Source organism: Symphalangus syndactylus, chromosome 5 (assembly GCF_028878055.3).
Source record: "Symphalangus syndactylus isolate Jambi chromosome 5, NHGRI_mSymSyn1-v2.1_pri, whole genome shotgun sequence".
NCBI lineage: Eukaryota > Metazoa > Chordata > Mammalia > Primates > Hylobatidae > Symphalangus > Symphalangus syndactylus.
Window position 1 is genome coordinate 108,231,952 of NC_072427.2, and position 27,152 is coordinate 108,259,103.

General features: G+C 33.0%; 1 protein-coding gene across 8 annotated transcripts in view; it reads right to left on the bottom strand.

Annotated features, from left to right (window-relative positions):
- The window catches only part of NCAM2 (neural cell adhesion molecule 2), a 567,512-nt gene that overhangs the window by 249,317 nt on the left and 291,043 nt on the right, over window positions 1–27,152 (bottom strand). For 5 of the 8 annotated variants that reach the window (XM_055279341.2, XM_055279340.2, XM_063640653.1 and 2 more), the window contains exons 2-5: window positions 17,708–17,782; window positions 14,006–14,212; window positions 11,976–12,119; window positions 6,157–6,294 (exon numbers count right to left, since the gene is read on the bottom strand). In XM_055279341.2, coding sequence (XP_055135316.2) covers window positions 6,157–6,294; window positions 11,976–12,119; window positions 14,006–14,212; window positions 17,708–17,782 — 564 coding nt within the window. Of the gene's footprint in view, window positions 1–6,156; window positions 6,295–8,265; window positions 8,326–11,963; window positions 12,120–14,005; window positions 14,213–17,707; window positions 17,783–27,152 lie in introns of those variants that run through there. The other 3 variants (XM_055279344.2, XM_063640652.1, XM_063640654.1) reach the window with 3 other exon arrangements.

A 27,152-nucleotide genomic window follows, 5' to 3' on the forward strand; every position in this document is an offset into this window, starting at 1 on the left:
AAATTATAAAATACTCTGGTTTGGGTAAATATTTATTGATTTGGATAAATTATGTATTGTATATTATATAAAATTGTTACAAATTACAAATTCCCTCATAATTTGCACTCGTTAAACTGACTTAAAATAGCTGTCCGCATGCAATTATGTGATTCATCTACAAGAGACAAATTCACTCTTTCATACTTGTACGTGCTTTACATTCTAAAACACTGCATACAACTTAAAGAGAAAATTTTGACTTTTCATTTATTATAAAGAGAAAAGTATTTTTCCTCATTTTCATGAATTTAAGAAATTGCAAGAAATAGGTAGGAATACAAAAATTACTACCTGGGGGTTACTGAGATAACAAACTGCACTATACATTCAGACACTCATTTGTACAGACATCTCTGGCCATTATCACCCACTGTTGATTTTACTGTTCAAAGACCGAGTAAAGAAACGATTGCTTTACAGTTGCATTACTAGGTGTTTTTTATCCAATCTCAATTGTTCCTGCCTCCATTACCCCAATTTGAACCTGCAGTTAGTGAATCACTCTTCACAAATTTGCAAAATATTCATAAAATAATAAATCACTATACATTAGAAGAACATTTTAGAAAATGAACACTCTACTGACTTTTAAATTTAAAAGTTATTTCCAGGTCTTTCATCTATATGAGCCTTTTTTTTTTTTGAGTAATACAGTGCGTATTATTTAACTAAAGCCTAGGAATCAGATGGTGGGAGAATATATGTGGGTTAAAGTAAGAGAGATGATATTAATCCTCTTTTAGAAGAGTGTATCCATGATGTGTAAATGGGCATGTTTGTGTATATGTATAGCACAATTATCTAGTTAAAAGAATATGAATTTATGGAAAAGGTAGCCAGCCAATTCAATGTCTCTGTTAATCTGTTTTTAAAAGATTTCACATAGTATGTCAGAGTGAAACAAGGTACGATACGAGGAAAGCATTTACTCGGAGGTTCATGAACAGAAAGGTTTTAGGCAGGTTGGAGAGCTTACCTGAAGATCCAATAAAAAGTTAACATAAGCACGTAAAATTTTTTTATGACTATCAAGATTATATCAATGTTTGTTTGGTGAGGGAAACCAGCTAACTGAAAATAGAATTTTGAAGTCATGTAGCAGGATTTCTCTCAAATTATTGACCAAATCTACCTATGAATTTATGCACGTCCTCACTCATTTTTTAACTCATTTTCTCCAGGCTCAATATAAAATATATTCTTCTTATGTTCAAGGTAATATTCCTTAGTATTGTCCTAAAGCCTCAACAACATCCTATAGTCATTAACTCAACTTTGTGATATTCCCCATTTAATAGCTAAGTCCAAAAACCTTAGGTAGTAGGTCTTTAACTTTTTTTAGCTTTCATCCTTTAAAAAATATAGTGTACCTTTATGCTTCGAGTCCTTGTAATCTGAATTTAACACAGACAGCTTAAGTAATATCATCTACCATAATGTCTCTTGCAACCTCATAATCTGTAAATTCAGCACACTTATTTTAGTGCGCACTGTATTGGTCATTTTTGCTTGCATTCATAACTGGAAGCCCTAAAACCTACACTAGAAGTCTTAAAATTACTCTTGATTCCTCTTGCCTCTGTGACACAGGTATAACATGATGATTTTGCTTTGAAATCTAGTTTTATTGTACGCCTTCCTCTTCATTTCCTCATCCTTTAGTAAAGGCTCCAATTATCTCTCACATGAACTCACTTTTTCTCCCTGCCAATATCCTTGTGTCAACTCCCTTGCTCTCTGGATTACTTGCTTCTCAATGGCAGCTCCTCCTTGTCCTATAAATCAGGTTTTTAATAAAGCATCGATGGTCCTCCATGATTGACTGCTACCTGCTTTTCAGCTGCACCTCCACCTAATCTCCAAACCAACCAACACACCACTACTCTTATTCCTGTTAAAAACAGTATATTTCAATCACAGTTAGGTGCTTGGATTTTTTCACACCTTATGCTCTTGTTTGTTTTACAAGTGTTGGTCTTTCTGTCTGCAACATATTATTGCCCTATTCTCCTAAATAACAGTTTACCTTCATTATATTTATCTTTAATACCAAGGAACTCTCCTGTCTTCAGCTGCATTGGGTGTCCATTCTCATAAAATAGTCTGTGAATATGTAGGAAAACTGCATTTGTTAAATGCTTTTGAATCCAGTTACCCCATAAACAATAATGGACTTTAGTAAAGTTGATTCTTATAAGTTGTTGAGATACAACTCTAAGTGTCTTAAGGGAAATGATGCTGTGTTAGGCCTTTTAGTTGTCCAAGCACAATATAGTGTAAAACATGTAGCCAGTAATTTGTACATACCTGTTGAATAAATACATGAAATCAATATAAAATAATTTTGAAATGACAGTAAAAACTCTTCAGCTAAATTTCCAATACCTCAATAAGGTGATAAAAATTTGTCATAAATGATCACCATCAGGGAAAGTGAAAAGGGACACCAAGGTAAGTAATTTCAAAAGTACACCTAGGTCAGATGGTGCTTAAACTGATTGTTTAAAGACAGAGAGACAGAGAGAGAGAGAGAAACAGACAAAAGCACTGGTTTTGCATTTGTCTGTTTTTTTTTGCATGTGTATGATAAAAAATAACTTTAAAATCTCAGTGCTTAAAAATATGCTTTATTTTGTACTCATGTTATGTTGTCTGCACCTGCAGATCAACTGTGACTCTGCTCCTCCTGTCTTCATCAAGGTGCCCAGGATGAAGGGTAAGTCCCTATTTGGGTCATGCTCTTTTCATGGCAGAAGGAAAAAAATAAGAGAATAAGAGAAAATATGTGATGTTTGATTTCAGTCATGAAATTTGATTTCAGTCATGGTGTGTATTTTGTTTGCTTCTAAGCCACTGGCTAGAGCAAGTCACGTGATCAAGGGGTGAAGATGCATAATCCTTCCTTTGGAGGCGCCATACTTCACATATCAAAGGCACTGATGTATAATCTTCTTCAAGGGAGGGGAAGAATATTTGTGAAAAACAATACCCAGGCATTGAAAAATACATTAAGAAAGTCATAGACGGAGGTAAGAAAAAATAAGTAATAAGATCCTAAACATTGATTATTGCTGGTACTACAGAGGAAGCCAGCAAGGATATCTTTCAACTAATTGTTGAAACAAGAGTATTAATTGGTAGGACAGAAATGTGATGGAAAAGTTTGCAAAGAACAAAACATAGAATAAAGGACAGGTCCTCCTACAAGGCCAAGATTTGACAAGGAAGTGCTGCGTGTGAAAAAACATTTGACTGGGGCATTGGGTGGGACTTCAGTATACTTGAGGTGGAAGAAGATGAATGAAAGAGGACCAGAATAAATGTCAAATTGGTAAAGATAAAAATCAGTAGCAATTAAGTGAGAGGACTGGGAATGTAAATTGAGAGGAAGAGAATAGGGCAGTAGTCAAAGTCTGTAATTAAAGATCAAATAATATGAATAAAAGTAGCGCTTTTATTTTATTGGTATTATTTTTTGCAGCCTCAAAATTTTCACTGAAACATCTTTAAGGAGTTTTATAAAAGAGGCATAATAAGGGAAAACTTAGAAAAAAAAAAAACTCAAGATTTAAAAGGAGCCAGTAAGCAGGGTGAAAGTCAATCAGACTGGAGTAAAATGATTTTTCTGTCTTAAGTTAAGGCAAAATGTGAGAGAAAAGCACAGGCGTCTGATGGCATTAGTCAATGCATTCTCTTGGCAGTGTCCAACTGCATTCTCCAGACAGAAATCAATTGATGCCTGATTTTATGAACACTGTTATTTAAAATAAAAGAGATTCCAGGAATTTTAAGCTATGAGAGTTTGTGATCCTAAAGGGAAAAATGAGACTAATTACCAATGTCCAAGCAAAGAAGTTCATATTAGAATCTATGGTTGATTCTGTTAGAGGAAAGTGGGAGACAGGGGAGAAGAATTTGCTTTTGGGAGGGTCAAACTGATACAGACAAAACAGGAATTTTTTGCATGATTGATCAGAAATGGCACATAAAAACATATTCCTAAATTTGTCTCCTTATAAATCCTGAAATAAATAAGTATAGAAATATAAAACTAAATATTCCAGTTTAAATGCAGACCATGATGGACATAAAGATTCACACTTTATTAAAAGAATATTCATACCTGAATAATAATTCCTTTAAAATGAATGTAATCATAATAATCACAGATAATCTAGTAGGGAAATAGAATACAACATGCTATAAATATATTAAGGAAAATATTAGGTTGGTGCAAAAATAATTGCGGTTTCTGCCATTAAAAGTAATGATAAACACTGCAATTACTTTTGCACCAACCACATATTAAAGTAGAAACTACAATAGCAGAATGAATAACAAAGGGTTACTATGCCTGCTGGATAAATTTCATTTTAATATCAAGCTTGAATTCATATTTTAGTGTAATTATATGTATATATAATAATAATAGGAAATATATACTGTTTCCTATAAACTTACCAATTTTAAAGAATTTTACATATATTAATTTTTATTATAATTCTCTTTTTCACAAGTACATACTTAACACAAAGACTTCTCATGATGAAATACACTTACATATTTCACCATAAATCTTTTTGGATACCAAGTGCAGTAGACAATTAGATAATTAACAAACTAAACAGCCACTATATATTACCCTTGTTTATTGTATATAATAAAGAGAAAGAGTTATATATTGATATAGATAAAGGTATAGATACAGACACCTCCCTATTTAAACCTATCCTTTATACACTGAAATCTTCCTCCTGCACTGAAGGTTAACTACTCCACTGATTATGGCATCCTTAATAAATATCAGACTCTGCACTTCTAAAAAGTCCATTGAAAAATGCTAGATCTCCTCTAAGGACCCAGTTTCCCCATGACTGACATCTAATGGCAGAATGCTTAGGGAAAGGGTAGATCATAATGGGTTTTCTATGCCATGAAAAGCCGTTTTGATTTTGTCTTGACAGTAGTGAGAAGCACTGAAGAATTATTACAGTTGAAAGTCTCGGTGGAAAGAAAGGTAGAATTGTGAGATTAAGTGTAGAGAAACCAAGTTGTATGAATTCAAGAAAAAAAAATTAGATCAGCACTCTCATGGAAAACAAGATGATGGAGAAAATAGAGCATGCTTGAGAGATGTTAAAATATACAATGGATATGTCTTGATAACAGATTAGACTGCCAAAATTGAGATGATATGGTTCAACAAAATCTGTGTCTTCAACAAAATCTCATCCCATGTTGTATTAATAATTCCCAGGTATCCCAGGGAAGGAACTGGTGGGAGGTGACTGGATCGTGGAGGCGGTTTTGCCCATGCTGTTCTTGTGACAGTGAGGGAGTGCTCATGAGAGCTGACGGTTTTAAGTGTGGCATTTCTTCACTCTTTCTCACACACTCTTGCCTGCTGTCATGTAAGACGTGCCTTTGCTTCTCCTCTGCCTTCTGCCATGATTGTGTCTTGAGGCCTCCCCAGTCATTTGGAACTGTGAGTCAATTAAATCTCCTTTCTCTGTAAATTACTCAGTCTCGAGTATTCTTTATAGCAGTGTGAAAATGGGCTAGTACAGGAGACAGCCAAGATAACTGTAATGTATTTTCCAGCTCCACAGAATATCATGTTAACACAGGCAGGAACTATATAAGAGAAGCAACTTTGGAGGAAGAGACTTCATAAAACCAGTCACTAATGTCCATTAATACTTGTAAATATAACCTTAAAAATTTAATTATTAAATTTGAGAAACATGTAAATAGTGTAAAATATGTAAATTTAAGCAAAAATAATTCATGTAATTTAAAAGTAACATTTAGTATGATACTGTACTGTTTATTTGATATTCTTTCAACAACTACAATTCCAGCAAAAGGCAACTACTCACATAAAGCCTACTTGAAAAGGGTTATGAGAATGACAATGTAAAATAAGTCATGGATCCTGCCTTGAGGCTGTAATACAATGTTACAGATGCCATAATAAAGATGGAAAGATTTCTTCCTGGTATAGAAGAGGTTAATTAGATAAGACTTGTATTTTGAGTTCACATGGTTGCCATTTAATAAAAAACATTGCTAAAAATGAATCCATAAAATATGTACAAATTATTTACTGCTTACCATTAACAATAACAATGATATCACGGAAGTCAATTTCTCCCCTGGCCTCCACTCTTCCCTCACATCTGTATATACCTTCATCACTTTTATTGATGTTGAGAATCTGCAGGTTATTGTTTGCTAACATAGCAAACCGATCTGGAAAGAAAGCAAAGGGGAAAAAATGATATCAGTAATTGAAGGCTAAGTCCAGAGTGCTCTAAATTGTTAAGAGTTAAAATATGTCACTGTCTGACACTACCAAGCTTTTCATCAGCAAACAAATTTAAATTTGAAAGTAAAATGTAATTTCATTACTTCAATTTTTCCACTCTACACTGCTTTGTTACACCTTTTTTTTCCTAAAAAAAAAATACATTCAAGACTTTATATCCACATAAAATGGTTAGGCTATTATTTCCGCTTGGTACTTTGGATGCAGAACTGATACACAAAAGAACAATGCAGAGAGATTAGGTATCACAGATGTGCAAACTTTTGACTGCAAATATGTGGCAACATGGGTTGAAAAGGGCTAGAAAATTTATTGAATATCCTTCTTCATACAATAATTAAACTAAAAACTAGTTGTCTCTGTGGAGGCAACTAAATGATGTAATAATATTCAAGTCATACAAAGGACATAAAAATGATTATATCTCAAATTTATTTAAGGGATTTTTTTGGCTAACAAGATAATCTGTATTAAGAATAAACAGATTAGATTTTGTTATTTTATTTCAAGATTCCATTTGTGTGGGGGTGTGTGTGCACATGCATATATATAAAAATAAGCTGGTATACAGCCTGCATTCACTGATTGTGTAAAGTAATCTGCTAAAGTAATCTGTGACACCTAAGCAGCATCTCAGCCTGGCATTATTTTTTGTGTCTGCCCTGATTTTATAAGCATCTCAATCTCGCTGCCATGCTAAAACCTTTTCTCTCCTTATCATTCAAAGAATGCTTTTACATATAGTCCAATTTTGAAACTCTTTGTACGGGCAATATCTTAAATTTCCTTAATTAACACATCCATAGATCTCATTGACTATTATCTGTTTGCTGGATACTGTATATAAGACACTTTGATGAATAAGAGACACACCGCCTCCATCTCTTTGGGCTTTTTGATCAGGTAGAAAGGTGATTATTTTAAGGTACCCAGCCTCTAACATGTCTACAGTCTATTGTTTACTCTTTGGGCCTGTTCCAATATGTACTGCTTTTTTCCCTATCTGTTGGCTTGACAATGAGGTTAGGAAAACCACTGAAGCCACATGTGAAAAAGGCAGAGTCTCCATCAGCCTGATCGTGGAAGGGATACGGTAGGATCCTGCCTCTACCTCTGCCGCCAACTGGACTTTGCATGAGTGAGCCATAAACTGCTAGGGTAGTAGGCCACTCCAATTTGGGGGCTAATTTGTCATAGCAGTTCCTTAATGAGAGGGGAGAAGTCTGGGCTAGAAATAACAAATAGAAGAGTCATCAGGGCATAGGTACTCATTAAACCGGCAAGGCTGTGGTTGCTTTTTGTTTAAGAGGTGGGTGGAAATGGTGGGTGGGAAGAGGTGGGTGGAAATCAGGGGTGGAAATGCACAGATTCAGAGGCTCCCTCAAAGTGAAAATAGTGATTCTAATGCTACAGCCACATGATTTGCAGCCCATGAGGTGTAAACTTTTCCATAATGCTCACTTTTTCCTTAGGTTGAACTTAAGAATAGAGACAAAGATGTTTATTCAGATTCTTTCCCCTGGTAAATTAAAGCACAAACATGAAATGCCCTCATCAAAAGAAAGACTGGGGAAAAAGAAAACCAATCCACAAGAAACGTTAGAGGATAACTCATAAGTGGTCCTGAAATAACCAAAAACTCCTGAAACTTCATAAAGTTTCAAAGTCAATTAAAAATCCTCTCTTCAAGTGTGTGGTCAGAAATTTAGATGAGAGGCAATTATAAATAAATAAAATGTAAAATGAAGAGGAACACTATCACACTTAGATCATTGTATTACTGCATTTTCCAGCTTGCTAAAATACCTATCATCCTTCACCTACAACGATTTTTACTGATTATATTTAATGTGAATTAGGAAAAATATATTTAAAATTTAGCTCAATATCTCCACCTGAAATTTATCACCTGGCATTCTCCAGTTCTGTCTTCACATGCCTTTACATGGAACTAGTTGCCAAGGGAATATTCCATAAGTGATGGAACTCCATGGAAGGCAAATTCCACGAGTCATTCTTGACATCTTCATCTCTCTGAGTCTGCAGACCCAATCAGACTCCATGTCTCATCACTTCTCTGTTTATCATTATTTAATTTAAGTCTTCTTCTCCCTCAGCAATATTTCATTAGGACCTGAACTATTCTCAGTCTCAGGAGTTTTGCCTTGACTCCCATCTAATTTGTTGTTTTCACTGACATACAAATATTCTTCTCAACTGTATATTAGGTTATGTCACTGCATTGATTAAATCCCTTTAATGATGCCCCCTTTGAATAAATTACAAACTCCGTAGCAGATATCAAGGCTGTGCTGACTTGGTTTGACCTCTCTCTTCAGCTTCCTTTCTTGTTAGTCCTTTATTTAAAAATCCTAGTTAGATTTACTCATTTGTAAAGGTACCTAAGTTGCACTTATTAATATGTTCTAGTAATAATAAACTGAGGGGCTTTCATGCTGCTTTTCACCTCTGGGCCATTGCCCATGGTCTTCTCTCTTCCTGAAAATTCCGCACCAACGTTTGCCTGGCTAATATGTGTGTATATTTAAAGGTAACTTTTTCCTCCTGGCAGGCATCTTTGACACTCTCTCTTATCCTACGTAGTTTACATTTATTTTATCATCCTTTACTACCACAATTTTGTTATCATAGACTCAATGTATCTTGTTCTCACACTGATTTACCTATTTATCTTTCCCTCTAGATTGTTAGTATTTTGAAGGCAGTGAACTTATCTTGCTTACCATGAATTATAAACATCTGGTACACTACAGCATAGATCCTATGTATTCAATAATTGTTGAATTAATCTTTTATTCTAGAAGTAGGTTATATAAAAATTGTATTGAACAAGGTAATTTTAATAGGTTTTTTAATACAGAAGGAGTATACCAATTAGGTGTTGGCCAAAGCATTTACAAAGTTTAAGAGATAATTTCCAAACTGGCCAAGATTGAATGGATATCAGCAAATAGCATATGCCTCCATCACGATGACACTAAAAGTCAGGATATTCAACTTGTATAATAAATGTCACCTTTACTCCCACAGTGCTTAGATCCTTTAGCATACGGATCTCCTTTCTATGAGCAACATGGAAAATCTCCACTGCTATTTTGCAGGAAATTTAATTCTGAACATCTGCCATGCAGCTACAATCAAAAGCATAGCTAATAAGATGATCATTTCCAAGCTTTCATTATTTCCTCTGGAATATTTATATTTTACTTTTGAATCAGATTATGGCAAAAGAAAGATATCTGGGTCCATGCCATTATTCTAAATCCTCATACATAATTGTAATCTTGATCTTATTTCATCAGCTTTAATAAAGGGACTATATGAGGTATAAGCAGTGAATAATATTATTTCATATAAGTCTATTGTAAATGTACAAATTGTTCAATAATGATTTATGTGATAAGTTTCTACACTATTACAAGGTTAGAAAAGTGTGTCCTTCCTGATAATTTACTTGAATACTTTAAATTCTATAGTTAAAAATATGATTTTATTTATTTTATTTTTATTTTTCACCTGCCATACAACTTAGTGTTATGTTTCATGTTAAACTATACCCATTTCTTCTACATTTGATTTTCTGGTTCTAGATATAACCTAAATGCCTGTAATTTTAGCAAAACTGACTCCAAGATTTAAAAACTCATAGAAAAGGAAAGAGAGCGATACATGTCATTTATTAAGAATCTAACATATAGCCAAATATTTTATTCATTCACTTAACAAATGAAGTATAGCTGACCCCCTGTATCCATGGATTCCACCTTCGTGGATTCAAACAACTGCTGATGAAAAATATATTTTTTAAAAACTGCATCTTTATTGAACATGTACAGGCTATTCCTTATTCCCCAAATAATACTGTATAGCAACCATGTACATAGCCTTTATGTTGTATTTGATATGATGAATAATCCAGATGTAATTTAGAATATATGGGAGGATGTACATAGGTTATATCAAATACTATGCTTTTTTATATAAGAGACTTTGGCATCGGCTTATTTTGGTATCTGTGGGAGGTCCTGGAACAAATCACCCATAGATGTCAAGACACGACTTTATGTCTAATGTCTCATTTATGACACAAAGCCATTATTTTAAATGAAGACAATCATCTATGTTTTACAGATAAAGAGTCTGATTTAGGCACAGAACATTTAGAAAAGATGTTCAAAGCTTCAGGGCCAAGGAAAGGAGAAAAGCCAAAATGGAAATTTGGCTGTACGTCATTTAGTCCTGGGATGCTGGGGAAATATGTATGAGTTATAGCATGGAAATATCACTTCTCCATCACCACTACCCATTGTCATCAGTCTTTGCTTTGAGGCTTTGCTCTACTTGACTTTTAAAAATAAAATTTACTTCAAAATATTCTATTAATAAAGGTTTACAATAAACCTACACTTGAGGTGTAAGATTAGACAATCTGAAAATATTTAGACATTGTCATTCCACAGTTACAAAACAACTGCTTTTTCTTTATTATTGAGGGGAAAAGAGCTAAAAATACATCAAACCATTTACTCATGTGACTTGTTAATACATTCTATAGAGTTATGCTGAAACAAAACAAGAGGAAATAAAGTGTTATTTCTCATTAATGTATTATAATGGAAACTGACAAGCATTGAATATGCTAACCTCAGAAAAATTCTTTCAAAATTAAAAAATGACTATTGAACATGGTTATCATACATTCTCCCCACATATTCAAAAACAGATATTATTTTCTGTCTCTCCTTTATGCTGTAGAAACTTCATCCCTTGGACACAAATCAGAATCATCAAAGATGGAAACTACTTTAAAAGGTTCAATTATTTTGTACCTCTCTGCAATGCAGGTGCATTGAAAAAATTCTAAATTGAAAGTGCTCCCTACGCACATGGTAAAGGAACATAATGTAAGCAAATTATACATTCGATTTCAGATGTCGTATTATTCTGAAATTTTAGCTCAGTCTACATCAAAATCATGAAGACAATTTGAATGAATGTACTTTTCTATTATCTATACAGATCTTCCCATAATATTTAGAACATGTAGATAACCCTGAAAGTATTGCCCCAGAATAATAAATATAGTTCACATCAGTAATAAGTTTACATATAGTGATCCCATAGAATCATGTATAAATTATATAGAATTTGAATACAGCAGGATGTACTCCTTCATTTACTTAGTACTGCTTATAATGTATTAATCTTTTCTTGACACTAAAGCAAAGGTCTGCAAACCTTTTCTGTAAATCTCCAGATACCAATGATTGTATTTTTTTTAGGCTAATGATTGTATATTTTTTTAGCCACAGCGTCTCAACTATGCCTCCAAAGCTGCCACAGACAGTATGTGGCGAATGGGCATAACTGTGTTTTGATTACAACATAGGGGTAAAGGGCAGTGAATTTGCCCTGAGATCCCTAGATTGCAAAATCCTAATGTAAAGCTTACATGTTCTCAAAATAGTTGTTGAATATTTGGGGTCAAAAATTCAAATTTCCACAACTAGACACATAGATTCAGATTTTTAAAAACTGCAATAGTATTAGAACATATAACTTAGGGAGTTACCAAAATACTAACTGTCGGAAATAGTGGTGACTTCCTCATTATGATACAACCAGCTGACAGCAGGCGCAGGTGAACTGCTAACTCGGCAAACCACTTCTGCATCTTCTCCTTGTTTGAATTCTTGTGGAGACACCACTTCTCTGAAAGTGAGTTTTTCTGTATCAACAAAGTAAAACAAATCACAACTCACAAAAGTATCATTGCTTATTTCTCCCAATAACATAATCCAGACTCTATTGATACTATAATAAAATAATTAGGAAAACCTAGATACTTTAAAATCTTAAACTAGATAATCTACTTCTCCCTAATACCTTCCTATCTCACTGAGAATAAAATCCAAAGATCTTTCAATGCCATATGAGGTTCTATATAAACTGGAGTCTATCTCCTCAACTCCAATCCCAATTTCTCCTCTCTCTTCCTTTTCACTCAGGAAAACTGTCTTCTTGGAGGTTCCCTGAACATTCCAAGTTTGTTTGGAATGCCCTCACCACAGGGCATTTGCACCCCCTTCAATTCATTCAGATTCTTATCCAACCTGCCTGTATAAAATAGCAATATTCCTTTCCATTTCAAGGTTCCCTATCTCTCTACCCCAGGTAATTTATTTTCCATAGAATTCCATAGCATGTTTAGCTAGCATCTGTGTATTTGTTTCAGTTTATTTATTGTCTGTCTGTCTCTGGCTGGGACTCAGAATTATAGTAGATACACACCTAATAAGTGTCTTTAATGAATGAATGAATGAGTGAACATGGATATTTATGCTTGATGAGAAATTCTCACAGAAGTAATGAATTGTTCTTGCAAAAAATTTTTCTACCTTCGCAAATGAAATGTCATGATTCTTCTTTTGCATCATTTAAAATAAAAAAAGTATTTCCAAACACTATATCTATAAAATGACCATTTCAATTTAATTATTTGCTATTGTGAAATAGATACTGTAGGGGGTTACATAAATTAGGAAAATATCATTTCTTCAGACGCTTAGAATCAAATGGGAGGGAAAAATTCCAAATCAGGAAACACAAGAGCAACAATGTGCCCATAAATTGCGTTGGTCATCAAACAGGATGTCCTACTGTAGGAATGTTCTGACTTTGTTTTTCATATCCTATTTCTAGAATAATAAACAAAACACAAAGTTACAGATATGAGATGATTTAAGGGCTTGCATTCCAAATATATATATATAATTTATCATTGGTAGAAATGCTAACTACCTATTAATTGTAAGGCATTGTTGTAAGTACTTTATGAAATATAATTTAAGGTAGTACTCAAACTCCATATATCACATAGGTACCATTATTATCCTCAGTTTATATATGAGGAAACTAAAGACAGAGAGGTTACATAATTTGTTCAAGGTCACAAAAGTAATTGGGATAGCTTGCTTTAAAATGCAGGAGTCAACAGATTTCAATGCTCCTAAACAGGTTAATGATTCCTAAATATGAGGAGGCGAAAGGAACACATAGAAAGAAATCCATCCCAGGACATAAAATCCAGTGCAAATGTGGAAAACTTTGCTAATAAAAACACTTAGTGGTAAAGAATCCTGGCTCAATATTATTGGCTACTAGATTAGTTTCAACTTTCTGACTACTCCTATCACTGACCCTTCCCCAGATTCTCATTCTACAATGTTCAGTGCTGTCACACATTTTCGTTTATTCTAATCATGGCCTTCTATTTTACAGTGAAAAAAAAACACTGAATAAATATCATACCACTAAATAAACCACTATTCTCTATATGCCCAGTGAATTCTTAATGGCTTGAGGAAATGAAAACATTTTTATTAATATGATTTAATATAATTGATGCCCTATATGTGCTTATAACCACTTATTATCTGTTATCTATTCTATTCGAAGATACACTCTGGTAAAGCATAAATAAACTGATATTTATTTTCAAAGCACATAGTTCTTAATAAGTGTTAAGTTTTATTATCAAACAATTTATTTTGTTTCAATTATTTATAAGCAACTGAAATTGAATAAACTAAAACATATAAATACATGACTTACGGTAAATTTCCAAAACTACTGTAGCTTCTTGTGTTTGTCCTTTGGCATCTGTTGCTTGACAACGATATATCCCTGCATCTTCTATATTTGCATTGTAGATGGTTAACCGTGACCTAACACCTTCCTTTTGCACTACTACCCTCTGTGTTGAAATTATCTTCTCTCCTTGAGGATTATACCAATCTATACTTTCAGGTTCACCAATTGCTGCAAAGAGCCATGGAAAATAAAGGTTTGAAAATACGTTAAAAATATTTGTTTGAACATTGGCATTTACTATTATGTAATAATACTAACCATTTAGAAAAAAATTATGTCACAGACTGGAAATCTGAGAATCTTACAAAACTGAAAGTAAACACAAATGTTAGTGCAAATGTTCACCTTTGTTTATCCAACATGGAGGATTCACGCTTGAGTAAGCAATACCTAAAAATTTCACAGCAAACTTCTTGTACAGTATTTAAGCTATGATTGTTGAAATTTTCCCTTGGTAATCAATGGATTATTACATTTAAGTTCTGAAACTTCCTTGACCATTGAGCCAGACATAAAACCCACTTATAGATAATATCTGAACAGAACCACAATTACTAATACGATTTCATCTGCTCAGTTGTCTTTGCTAGGGTCAGGAGATAGCACTTAAATCTCTGATAATGCCGAGCTTACAAAAATGTAAATCTTTCACAAAACAAACTTTGGCCTTTGATAATACTAAATTTGAAATTAATTTCCCTAGTTGCTAAATTTGAATAGATAAGGCCAATGACCGTTTTTATAATGATGTCCTAATCTCTTTTCCCAAGAGAAATAAGTAGTTTCATTATTTTAATCTAAAACTGTTAACTATTTAATCATATGATAATTACAATGCATTGAAATGATACTTACACTTCTAGGTAATTACAACCAAATCATTACAGGGTAAACATTTATTTAAGTTTTCCAATTCGGAATCTAGGTTATTATCCTTTCGTAAAAGCTGAAGATTTCTGTGTTTGCTTTTAGTCACCAAAAGGATGTATTTCACCTAATTACTTCAGATATCATTTATGGAAGCAGCAGACACTATTAATTCAAAAGTATTGGTGGGGAAATGCATGAAGTCAACTAACATCTGCAGGACCTCTTTGAAGAAAATTATTCCTTCTCATTTTTCCTAAGAAATGGTTTTAGACACAAATTATCCTCCTTTCTATAAGAAATTAGACATGCTTGAGTAAAAGTATGAAAGAAAGTTTAGTGAATCTTAAATAGATCTCAGTTACGTTATCTTCAGCTTTTTCTAAACAAATCATAAAACCATAGTTGTTACAGAGCAATGCATTTGAAGGGGAGGGATGTGTTTTATTTAATTCCTCCATCTATGGAGAAGTTACAAAAAATAATTTAAATATTCATCTCTTTACATTTGAATAATACAAAATAATATTTTACATAGTAAGTTAAATAGGATATTCTGATAAATATTTTGGACCTTTTCATTCTTAATAAAATAGAACTTTTCATTTTCATTAACAGTTTATTGTGGATTTTCATAAAGCTGTTATAATTGTTTTCTTTCAGGCATCTCTAACAAATAATAATTTCTATGAAAATTTTCCATTTTGATAAGGCTGGACTATTGTACAGATTATTTATAAATAGCATTAAACTTTATTTTTTTAAAATGTAGTTATAACAATTTTCTGTATGACACTTCTTTAGCTCTTTGAGGGTGTAACATCCTTCTAGTTTAAATTTAAGATATTTATTTTGTTGAGTTTTAGATTTTTTATTTTTAGGGCATCTGGAAATGTTGGAGGCGTATCTAGGTTGTCAGCATTGTAGTAGAAGAATACATACAAGCAGACTGGCTTGCATGGTTTTCCAATATCTTTATTTTTAGAATCTTGTTTTACTACCATATTTAATATAAATAAGACTACTTCCAGTACTGTAGAAAAGCTCTAGGTGATACATCTTTATATAAAAGAAAATAAATTCTTACTCAGTTTACATTCTTATTAAGAGCAAAACACATCACCAATGAATGGCCTTAATTTACTTTAAAGTATGTCTTAATTTGAGCTATGCAATACATACAGGCAATTAGTCTGTGCAATATATTTCATAGTAATATACAAATACATAAAAGTACAACAATTTCATTGTATTTTCAAAATTGATTTTTAAACTATTTTGTTATTCTACCTTTATGTGGTACAATTCAGTGTGTTCTAATTTATGAGGATATTAATAAAATATGGATGGGATTTAGAAACAGTGACCTATATGCTTGTGTCAAATTTCTGCTGACATAATGTATGATGCTGAATCAATCTCTTCCATACTCTCTGATTTTTTCATTTCAATATACAAATACTTGTATTAACATAACTATCAATTGACACCTTTAAGAAGGAAAATGTATAAAGAATCATGGGCTTTATTAATATTCCTATAAAATGTGACATTTTATACATATATGCTCTGAATATGATTTATAAAATGTTATAACTGTATCTATATTTATAAATTTGAATCTTGGTTTCAATAAATCATGTCATTCTCCAGACAATTTTTATAATGCATTTTATGTTTCCAGTGTCTATTTTAATCCAGTTTTAAGTTGATTTAGTGTAATCAAAATTAGAAACAATTCTAAAATAGTCTCATAACTAATTTTAGCACTAAAGTTTAAAAAATTAGGTATATCATTGTTTGGATATGAAGACTTACATTTGTAAAAATGAATATATTGAACCTAAATAATGTATTCGATTTTGTCAGTTCTATAATATGTTTAATTAAACTTTGATGCTGAAATATTTAAATTTCTTTTGAAAGAACACCATATGTTTATTATTTAGGCATGATGACATATGATTCTTTCTATTGTGTCATAAAAATCTAGCCAAAGCTTTCCTGACTAAATAACTATCTATTTCTTCAATGAATATTAGAATAAACTTTTGGCCTAATATTTTCATTCAAGTATAACTATAGTGCAGTGTGCCATACCAAATTTATTCATTGCATATTTACAAAAATGGTTCAGTTATAATCTTTATATTCATTCTAATATTACTGTTTAGACAGAAATATTTAAATTGATTTAAGTTATTATCAGATATAATGCAAGCATGTTATTTTCAAAATAAATGATCTAGATTAGCAGTCTAAATTAACAAATTAACAAAAACAAAATTAATATCATTTAATATGCAAGTTATGATTATTAACACTTTTGCAATCATTATAAACCCAACGATGGCCAGGTACGATGGCTCACACCTGTAATCCCAGCACTTAGGGAGGCCAAGGCGGGCAGATCACTTGAGGTCAGGAGTTTGAGACCAGCCTGGCCAACGTGGTGAAACCCCGTCTCTACTAAAAAAATACAAAAAGACAAAAATTAGCCAGGTGTGGTGGTACGCACCTATAGTCCCAGCTATTGAAGAGGCTGAGGCAGGAGAACGGCTTGAACCCAGGAGAGGGAGATTACAGTGAGCCGAGATCACACTACTGCCCTCCAGTCTGGGAGACAGAGCAAGACTCCGTCTCAAAAACAACAAAAACAAAAACAAAAACAAAAAACCAACCATAAGATGTTATTGTTAGAGAACTGAGTTTTTAACTAGTTAAATTTAGCCAATATATTTTATTAATATTTTAACAGAAACCACATTATCTGAAGGTATTTACAGAAATACATACCTGTACATGTGAAGAATTTAGATTCTCCCACACTAAGCTCTACTTTGCTAAGTGAAATCGTCACTTGAAGAAGAGCTGAAAAAAAATTGAGAAACAATTAATGGTGATTTTTAAGCATGATTTCTAAGATTTTAATGCATGATGTCTAAACCACATGGTCCAAACGCTGATTATTTCCCCCCAATTTTTTATTACCTATAAAGAAAAATGAAAGTTTTGCAAAACATGATCTACTATTATACATATTACTTTATTATGCATTTAACAATCAGACTAAATACAGCACTTCTTCAAGCTGATAGTCTGAAATTCTGTTAGTCAAGTAAATGAACAAATTTACACTCAGAAAATCTGTTCCTTATTCAGAGATTAGGTCTTATATGTGCGACCACATTGGGCAATAGCTAAAAAAAAAAGATGTTTGCCCAACAGTTGTATAAATCCTATATTATCATTACAACAACTACACACACATACACACACACGTAAATTAACTACATGTAGACACCTACTAAAAAATGTCTGTGAAGGCAGGCATAGAAAGGAAAGAAAGCACTGCACAGAGTAAGATGAAGCAGCACTGATTTTCACAAGATCAAAGAGTTAAGTGAAGGACCCAGGACAATAAAATAAAAGAGAGGAGATGACTGATATTTTAAATAATTTTTTTGTGAAATTTGAAATAAAATACTTGAATATCTAGAAGTTTAGAAGATAAGCTAAGTGTTATTTTAATATGAATTGACATATTTCTAACAATATGGTAGAAAGAGAGCATGACCACTTTCCAAACTCCTTCCATGTGCTCAAATGCATGTACTTGAGCTTTTGGTAAAGTGACAAAGCTGCAAGAGGTCAATCAAGGAAGATCTGAAACTAGAGTACAAACCTGCACTGGGAATTTACTGATCATAGTAACCAAAATGCTTATTTCAGTAAACACAGACTACACACAGATATGATCCAAGTTTTCCCAGAACAACAGGCTGCTATAGCACGCCAGGTAACGACCACGCCTGTAATCCCAGCACTTTGGGAGGCTGAGGTGGGCAGATCACAAGGTCAGGAGTTTGAGACCAGCCTGGCAAACATGGTGAAAATCCGTCTCTACTAAAAATACAAAAATTAGCTGCGTGTGGTGGCAGAAGCCTGTAATCCCAGCTACTCAGGAACCTGAGGCAGGAGAATTGCTTGAAACCAGAAGGCAGAGGTTGCAGTGAGCCGAGATCACACCACTGCAATCCAGCCTGGCAATAAGAGTGAAACTCTGTCTCTGAAAACAAAAACAAAAAAGAACACCAGATAACACTGGACTGGAATAAGAGTTACCATCAAAGGAGGGTATAAAATCAGTCAACCCAATGGCGAAGGGAGATTACAAGGAAACCTGCCTCCCCTAAGCTGGGGAGGGGGAAAATGTTTCTCATTAGATAAACCAGAAGTTTTGCCATATCCCATGTTTAGGACTTTAATTATAAACGTGTTCTTTGGAAAACTTCAACCTGGAAAAACTAAAAAGCAGTCTCACGTGTAGGGCTCACAGATACGTGGCAAAAGCAATCACAAAAACCATTCAGAAGAACCATATCATAGGCCTATATTGGCCAATAATTGTATAAATTAGGCTGTCTTCAATCTGGGGGTATATTCTGACATTATACAACACATGGTGAAATAAGGCCTATAAGCAAGGAGTCAGTTGAAACAGCAAATAGGAGAAATAAACCCATGAGATTTCCACTAACATAATTTTTAGACTAAGAATATAACACAACTACGTTGAAAGTATTTAAGGAAATAAAATGTGTAATCAAGAACAGGAGGAAGGAACAAAATATTTACCGGAAAAAAAAAATAAAACCCTGGTAATTATGCTGTTTAAGCTCTTTAAAATATGTTTCCTCACACTCTCCATCTTAAATTGTTAAATTCCTTCCTCCTTTCCAGACACCTCTCTGGAAAACTTGGGCAGGGTCTCCATGACTTTCCTGGGTCCTATTTTTATTCATAATTTACCAATACTCAGAGAATGGTTGTGATATTATAGAGGCTCAATAAATGTTCAAATATATCTAATGTTTCAGAAAGAAAAATAAAAGTGCAAGTCAGAAAGAATAAGAAAAGTAGCCAAGGGAAAAATAGATTTTAGGTACTCTCTTTTTCTCCCTTGCCTACTTTTCTTATAGATAAACCATTAATGCCAATTCCAGTGAAAATTCAGATTTCTTTTCCCTTTAAATAAGTAACTAACTTTCTTTCTGAAGTCAGCTTAAGTGGAATGAGGTCAAGAGAGGCAAAATGCAGAACTCAAGAAATTTGAGATTGCCCTTATAAGAAGCTTGAATCTGAAGAGATGTATGGGGTTACTGGAATCCACAATTCTGGGCAGTAGGGCATGGATTTTATAAATTGAGAAGACTTGAAAATGTTTATGGATAGAAGGGAAGGAAGCAGAAAATCTATTACAAGTTTGAAAAAAAAGGGTGGGGAAATTATAATTATGTGTCTTCTCTTTTCTTTCTTCCCTTTACTTTCTTCTTTAAGATATAATCTTATTTCCCCTAAAACAGTACTTTCTCAAAATCTAATCTTGCAATCTTCAACCTGCAGTTAACACTAGCATACTTTTATTTCAAATTTTCTATATGCAAACCAAACACATTCCTCTAACATCAAAATTTGCTCACTATTCACTATCCCATTTTTAGTCACCATCAATCAATTTCCAAGCATTGCCAATATAAACTATTTGTATGCATTTTTTATTTTTAAATACATGCACTCATTAATTTTAATCCAATATATTTCATCTGCCATATTTTTTCTCACTTTTGCTTCTTTAATCTCTTTTCCCTCTAATGTATTTCTCAGACTACTGCATGCATATATTTCTAAAACTATGTTTAATTTCACTCTTCTGCTCAAAAATCTCCAAAATGGATTTAATTTGTCCCTTACCATACAAATTATAATTGGAAGGAAACTTGCCTTTCCAAGTTTATTTGCTATTACTCATTTCCAATGCTTCTGCAGCTATGATCACCTAGGATTCATTCTCTCTCCTCTCCCCAACTGACTCACACTTGCCCACCATTGTGCATTTGCCCAAACTGTTTTGTCTGTTCTAATCTCCTTTTTCTATACAACCCCTCATGGCTTCCTACTTTCTGTCTTCAAAGAGAACATAAAATATCATGAACTTTACAAAACAGTGTGTGATAGACCCATCTATGGTATCAATAAATACATCAATATCTTTGATCAGTAGGAATTTCCGTTAAGCAAATAAAACTTACTTTGTTGATCATTCTATTTGGTTCTCTAACTTATTTAAATATAAATTTCTGGAAGTGAGGGTTCATTCATCAAACTTTATTTCTCCCAAACTAATAATATATGAATGAATGGCAGAATAATTGACACTTCCCAAGAGCTTATCGTGTGCTAGTTATAGAACACTGACTGTATTAACAACATATAATTTTGGAATGACTTCATTTAAGGATATCAGAGAATCTAAGAAATGTGTGTGAATTATTACTTAATGCCTACCACTGACCTTAGGAGTAAATTTGCTTTTCTAAGGAAGGGTTTATAAAAAAGAACTTGAAAGATATAGAAACTTTAAAAGTCAAATACAGTTCTGAAAACTGTTTATACTGATTTGTTGATGTATGTGGAAAATAACATTAATTCATTTTAATAAAACAAAATTGAATATGAAATTAGTTAATTTATATTAAACATCTGGTTAATTTTTCATTCAGTACAAATTACCAATGCACATATTAATTAAGCCACATTATTCACGGACATTTTGGTGAATGGGCACAATGATATATTTCATTGCTATATATGTTTAATATATATAAAGAAAATATAATTCTCTACTTCACTATATTTCCCAAAGACCAGATTTGCTCTAATTGACGTATACATATATATTAAAACATTGGCATATTAGTAAATCCTACATAACTAAAATTTGAGGTTGTGCCTTAATCATTGCCCTAGTGGCTGATTTTTGACCCAAATCAATATAATGTAGGTGATGAGTTTATCACCTACGGCAGTCAGAAGAAAACCAAATTGTTTCCTAATGTCAAAAAGTTATGTTTGGAGAAAATTGGACAAGAATGAAACATTTGATATCGATCCATAAATATCATCATAAATTTCTTACTTAAGGTAAGGAAAAGTTTTAAACCCAAGGACTCAAAAGTAAATGCATGATGAATATATGTTCTCCGTGAATAATTCCCAAAGAAGTGCATGAAATAACAATCTTAAAAGTAGAGTTAGATAAATTAAAAATTATGTACTATACTCATAAATATTTATTAACTATATGTATTTTGCAAATCCCTCTTCTAAATACGATCATACTCAAAAACAGCAAGAAATACTTTCTAATATCAAAAGGTTTAAGATGTATTTGGGAGGGCTATGGGGTATATAAAATTATGAAAAATAAACTAAGATGGGGTGTATCAAGTTTGCCCATTATAAAATTTATGATCAAGAAGACTTTATAGAGGACAATAAAACATAAAAAGACAAAAAATGCGATAGATATTGTTATAAAAGGATAGAAGAGAATAAGGAGGACTTTCCACACTGGGTAAGGCTGAAGTGTTCAAGGAACATTTAGGAAATTAGTAGGTCAGTATATACAAGGTTCATCCCATCTAGAATATTGTTGAAGTATTAGAAAATTAGTTTGGAAAAGTCTCAGGAGAATATCAGAAACAACTGACTTGAATTTTTGTCCAAAATTACTTACAAATAAAAACATATGTGATAAAATTGGCATTTAGTAAAGACTGGTTGTGAGGTAAAATTACTGACAAATTGAATGAAGGAAGATAAAAACAAGAGGGTATGTTGTGGTAAATATACGAGTTGACCTGTGGCAAAGAATATGAAAAGGTAGAGAATAGATGTAACAAAAGATTCAAGGTACGTTACATCTGTGATCAGTTAAAGCATTAGTGATAAAGGAGAAAAGTCAAAGATGTTAAGATTTTCTACCTCTGTTGACACAGGGTTATTCATATGACAAAGAATTTCACTATGAGTGTTTAACTATGAGAAAGGTAGGGAGACAGAATTTTGGATATTTCTCATAATCAGTTAATGGAGGGGAATAAATTTATTTATTTATTTTTATTTTTCTTTTTAAATTTATTTTTATTTTTATTTTTTTTATGACAGAGTCTCGTTCTGTCGCCCAGGCTGGAGTGCAGTGGCGCGATCTCGGCTCACTGCAAGCTCTGCCTCCCAGGTTCACGCCATTCTCCTGCCTCAGCCTCTGGAGTAGCTGGGACTACAGGCGCCCGCCACCATGCCCGGCTAATTTTTTGTATTTTTAGTAGAGATGGGGTTTCACCGTGTTAGCCTGGATGATCTCAATCTCCTGACCTCGTGATCCGCCCGCCTCAGACTCCCAAAGTGCTGGGATTACAGGTGTAAGCCACCGCGCCCTGTCCAAATTTATCTTTTTAAATAAAGATTATTTCTCAAAATAAAACATAGGTAACATTATATCAAAGATAATCATTATCATAACAGAGATTAAATTAATATTTATAAGTAAGCATCCAGAGCAAACAGATATTCAAAAGAGATTTTTAAAATTTATAGTAATATAAATATAATGAATATATTAGCATTTCTAAGTTCCATCAGGGTACCAAGAGCCCTTTGCTATTTGATACAACATTTAGCAGTGGCATTTAAAATGAGTTTATCACCTACAGAGATTTAAAAACTGACAACTGAACCAGCCTTCTAACCATCTGACACAAAGCCTACTTTGGTTCACTTAGAATTTCATGAGACATGAGGAGATAACTTAAGACACTGATTATTTGGGACAATGAGCTGCAACATTTTTCAACAAGTACTTTTTTATTTTTCTAGGCTTCCACATTAACAGAGTTAAAAGACTAAGATATTTATTTAGTAATTATAGAAAATCTCAGAGTATTACTCCTTAAAATGTTCTTATAAATTATTGATTATAGCAAACGAATACAATTTTCTCATTGAAACATTTTAAAATGTTATCTACTGTAAAATAATTATTTACATTATTTAGTTATTCTCTCCTTGTTACTGGATTTTTATAACATTGCATTACAACAGCCTATGTGGGTTATTTGATTCCGAAAAATGCTACAATATTCAAACAATTTCAGAAATTTTGGATCACTTAGGAGAGAATTTCTCTAACGTCAAACATTTTAGGAACTCATGGATTTTTTTTTAAATTATTTTTATTGTTTCTTCTAATTGTAACAAGAAAATAAAGTTGAAGATTTTAGTGTAGTTCCTCTTTACCTGCATACCTCTTTATATCTGTACTCAAACCTCTTTGATCTTCTCATCCTAAATTAGGAAAATAGATGTCCCCTGCTACTAGGTCATCTGAATCCTTCTAGGGCTAACTGATTAAACTTTTTTTTTTTTTTTTTTTGAGACGGAGTTTTGCTCTTGTTGCCCAGGCTGGAGTGCAATGGTGCGATCTCAGCTCACCGCAACCTCAGCTTCCTTGGTTCAAGCAATTCTCCTGCCTCAGCCTCCCAAGTAGCTGGGATTACAGTCATGCGCCACCACGCCCAGCTAATTTTGTATTTTTAGTAGAGACAGGGTTTCTCCATGTTGGTCATGCTGGTCTCAAACTCCCGACCTCAGGTGATCTGCCTGCCTCAGCCTCCCAAAGTGCTGGGATTACAGGCATGAGCCAATGCACCCGGCCTAAACTTCTTAGTGATTCTTTCTCTATAGCACTTTTCCTGTCAAGCTATGCACACTCTTTAATAAGTTTCATCCTAAACAAGAAATAATAATAAATTTAAAACCAAAAGAGAAAATAAAACAAAATACCCAAATAATATTAAAAAAATATCTCCCTAACCCTCTCTCAAATTAATACGGTATATTCTACTTGTCATTACATTGTTTTAAAAAATGAACTTTCTAGTACCCATTCTTTATTTTTTATTCTGTCCTTTCCATTCTACTAATAAGTTTAGTGTTCTTAAAATAAACCATAATCTTCTCATTTTCAAACCCAATAATAGTTTTCAGTTTTCATTTTTATTTGACTTAAGAATGAGATACTGCCAACTACTTTGTTCTTTAACCGTCCTGTTTCCTGACACCTCCATATTTATAGTTTGCTCACTTTCCTCACTATTCTTATATTAGTAAGTATAGTATATAGTATAGTATATAGTAGTATATAGTATCTCTTCTACCATGTATTCCTTAAGTATTTGTTTCTTAGCAATAAATTCTTTATTTTCTTCTCTTGGTGTTCTATCTATCTTCCTGTACTACAAACATATATGATATCTACTATGCATACCCACAATAACTAATTTATTCCTCAAACATTTCCATAAAGTAGATACTACTATAAAGTAGATATTTCATTCCTATTTTAGAGATGAGAAGGCTGAGGCAAAGGATTGTGTCATTGCTACTGGCCACTCAGCAAATATATGGTGAAACCAGATTTGAATTCAGCCATTTGTTTGGTCCTTCTCAAGCACTTGAGACTCAGCTTCTATATGAGCACCATCTCCTTATCCCTTTATTCCCTTTTCTATATTTTAATTACAGATTGTGTGTGTGTGTGTATGTGTGTGAATGCATGTCCCTAGTGTGTGTGTGTGTGTGTGTGTGTGTGTGTGTGTGTGTGTGAATGCATATCCCTATTATCATTTTGGAGTCTGGAAACATATTTGCTAATACATTAAATACCGTATTACTTTGAAAAATTTACATGTCTCAAATTTGGCATATCAAAACTCAAGAGCATTCTCTTTCTGTCTTACCTTACTCCTTAATCCTCATCTGCAGTGATGTAATTGTTATCCACTGAGCCTATTTGCCAGGTAACTGAGAAATGTATAAGATTATATCTCCTTTTCTCAAATATAAATACTCAAAATATCCAAATCATTTTTTTAAATGTCCCTTAAATATGTCTCTCTTCATTCTTGCTTAGTTTTAGTCTCCCCATTGCTAGGCTGGTCTAGTGAATATTCTGCAAAATTGAGTCAGGTCAGGCATTGAATTTATCAGAAACATCTGAGGAAGTGTGTGTGTGTGTGTGTGTGTGTGTGTGTGTGTGTGTGTGCATGTTTTTTTCTGGTATATGTGTGTAGTTTTTAAATTTAGTTTTGGTCTCATCCCTGGAAATTCTGATTCAGTATATTTGGTGTAGGGCCAAGGAGTCTCATATTTAAGTAATTAACTTCCAGATGCTAACCATTGCTACTCAGAAAGTGGTTACCAGTCCAATACTAGTGACCTCAATTAGGAGCTTCTTTATAGTACAGATCTCAGGTGCCATTTCAGAGTAATCACAATGTATGATTTAAGTTGATTTCAGCACACATTAAAATGTGATCAGCATTGATTTGGACTATGGCAGTCTAATATGTCTACAATCTCTAGAACAAATATACTTCCCACTGTATATAAATAAAATCCAAACTCCTTCACACTTTACCATTTAAGCTTTTTAACAATCTGGACATCACCTGATCTTACTAGAACTTATTTCTTTTTTTTTTAATTATACTTTAAGTTCTAGGGTACATGTGCAAAACATGCAGGTTTGTTACATATGTATACATGCACCATGTTGGTGTGCTGCACCTATTAACTCATCATTTACATTAGGTATATCTCCTAATGCTGTCCCTCCCCACTCCCCCCACCCCATGACAGGTCCCGGTGTGTGATGTTCCCCTTCCTGTGTCCAAGTGTTCTCAATGACTAGAACTTATTTCTAACCAAATCAAAATAACACAAACAAAAAATAGTAAACTATCAGGAAATTTTGCTAAAGGCCCTACTTTTTTATTACTCTATTTCTTTTCACATTTTGTTCCTTATTTATTAGAAATCTTTCCTTTTTCTCAACTATGAATATTCCTATCAGTTATACATGAGTACTCCAAATAGCCACATTGTCTTCTAAATAGTACTCCAAATAGCCTTTCATTGTCTTCTAAAATTCTGTAATACTTTTTCTTAGAGCATATAACACACTGCACAGAAACAGCTTGATAAGCATTACATAATTTTAATATGCAGAAAAAAAGAAAATTTAAAGGCATGATATTATCCTATACAAAATAATTTAGTGCTATTTAAGTTAAAATTAATCTAAAACTGAAAAAGTCTGTTTGTTTTTAGTTTCTGTACTATTCTCTAGGAGCACTTAACACATATGAAATTTTATTGACACATTTGTCTCTCCACTGGATGATACGCTCTTGGAAAATGGTGACAATGTCTTGCCTTATTAATCTTAGTCTATAAACCCAGCACAGGTCTGGAAGAAAATACATGCTAAAATATTTGTGCATAAATGAATATGTACTTTAGCAAAAATAAAACAAAAATTAAATACATTCTTTTTAGA